General features: G+C 26.9%; 1 protein-coding gene across 1 annotated transcript; it reads left to right on the forward strand.

Annotated features, from left to right (window-relative positions):
• The first annotated feature begins 208 nt into the window (after positions 1-208).
• On the forward strand, positions 209-1,445 carry LOC111034877 (14-3-3-like protein GF14 epsilon). Its single transcript, XM_022316283.1, has 2 exons — positions 209-591; positions 1,049-1,445. Exons 1-2 carry the CDS (start codon positions 209-211, stop codon positions 1,443-1,445), a joined length of 780 nt encoding a protein of 259 aa, XP_022171975.1.
• The last annotated feature ends 572 nt before the right edge of the window (positions 1,446-2,017 follow it).

Consider the following 2,017-nt stretch of genomic DNA (forward strand, 5'->3'; position numbering starts at 1 on the left):
TATTAATTGCTATATCTACCTGCAAATTACTTTACCACGGCAACAAACATTGGCGAGTGAAACACATATTTTGTAAACAGTTTTTCAACGGTTCATCTGTGTAACAAGTATTGGACAAACTTCAGTATACTGAATAATAGTTATTACAGTACTAATTTTAAGTTTAAATAGTAATTTAGTTTTCAATTTAACAAGTTTATCAAACACCATGAGTAATAGTTTAATAAAAGCAAATACTTCAATGGCCCTTGGTCAATACAACAGTGCCATAAAGTATTTCAAAGAATATATGGACGAAAATCCTCATATTCCATTCAACAAAGAAGTATTTAACCTGTTATCTGAAGCATACAATAATTTATCGAATGATAAGCGTAATTGTATACGTGAGTTAGAAGCATACCTGGAATCACTCCTAGACACCGATCGGGAACGCGTCGCAGCTATCACTTCATTGTTGGATGAAACCAAAAACGATTTAATTTCCCTCTGTACCGAAGTCGTTTACATCATAGACAAAAATTTACTCTCTAAGGTGGAAGGAGTTCGAGAAAAAGTGTTAATTTATAATATGAAAGGCGTTTACTATCGGTAAATCTTGTAGTTTTTGTTGTAATTTAATAATCACATAGGTGCTAAATGAAAAATATCGTTTTAATTCGATTGTGTTTCACATTTAAATACATTTAAGTTCTACAAAAACAATAGTTTTGTTAAACAGATGAAGAATTTTTTTAAAACATTCCTTTAAATAGTCATAAAATATAACCTTTTTCAAAATTAAAAGTTTATAATAATAGCCAATATAATATTATAGTGTTGAATGATAAAATTGATATGTTCAATATTATTAATCTTCTAGAGTTGCATAACTTATGTTTAAAATGTAAAACAAAATGTAATATAATCCATGTTATTCGAAAGTTATTTATAATGATTCAAATTCGATGGTGTTAAAAATATGAATGCTTAAAATTTACATAAAAAATATAATACTCATTCGATTTAAATTTATTTACAAATTTTACATAATGTATCTTTATTTTAGGTACATGTGGGAAGCCAATAATAGTGACGCAACTTGCAAAGAAGCGACTAAAGCATATGAAGAAGCGATGTGTTTATGTCAATGGAATTTTAAACCAGCAGATCCTTACTTATTGCAAATTGCATTAAACTTAACGACACACTTGAACAATACTAATGATACCGAAATGGCTCGAGTTATTTTAAATAGAGTTATTCAAAACACACAAGAGGATAATCTTGAAAACTATGACTTCTTAAAGAAGTCATATGTTGAGTTATTTTTGAGATACTTAAATGAACGTTTAGTTCGGTTTCAGATAATCGTCAGACAAAAACAAATAAAAATAATTGAACTTATCGAAGATCGTATTCCTCGAGAGTTTGACGATACAATTATTACAAGACAACGAGGTTGATATTATTTCACTGATATTTTAAAAACATTTTATTAACATTTCAATTTTTATCAACAATATTCAAATTTATGATCTATTTTTCTTAACAGTGAAATTAATAATTCATTGAATATTTATTTTCCAATCGTGTGGTTGATACAAGCTCTATTGGCATAATAAGAAAATAATAACTATTATTATTGTTTACTGTGTATACTTTTGGAAATAAACAACTAATAAATGTAACATTCAAGTTTTTAAAAGTATTTTTATAGCTAGTTTTTTAAACTTATAATATAATATTTTAAGAAATCTAAACTAAATTCTAGAACCACCTAAATTACGCCAGATTTACTTAATATTAGTAGAGTCAATAATCCCCAATAGTGTAATAGGTTGAGGTGGTGCATTTTATAACTATTTAACTAAAATATGCCAAAATCAAATAATTAGAATACTCCTCGATAAAGAACGAACGTATTCTACAGGGAATTTGTATGAAAAACTAAACGTGCTTTTAAAAAAAAATTACCTGAGAATTAATACTATATATTTAAAAACCTACAATTTATTACAACCAATATTACACGGAG

This window comes from Myzus persicae, unplaced genomic scaffold (genome assembly GCF_001856785.1).
Source record: "Myzus persicae strain clone G006 unplaced genomic scaffold, MPER_G0061.0, whole genome shotgun sequence".
In the NCBI taxonomy this organism is placed as follows: Eukaryota; Metazoa; Arthropoda; class Insecta; order Hemiptera; family Aphididae; genus Myzus; species Myzus persicae.

Coding starts and splice junctions, on each gene's coding strand:
- LOC111034877 (XM_022316283.1), top strand. CDS start 209: ATGAGTAATAGTTTAATAAAAGCAAATACTTCAATGGCCCTTGGTCAA. Junction 592..1,048: donor ATGAAAGGCGTTTACTATCG/GTAAATCTTGTA, acceptor TCTTTATTTTAG/GTACATGTGGGAAGCCAATA.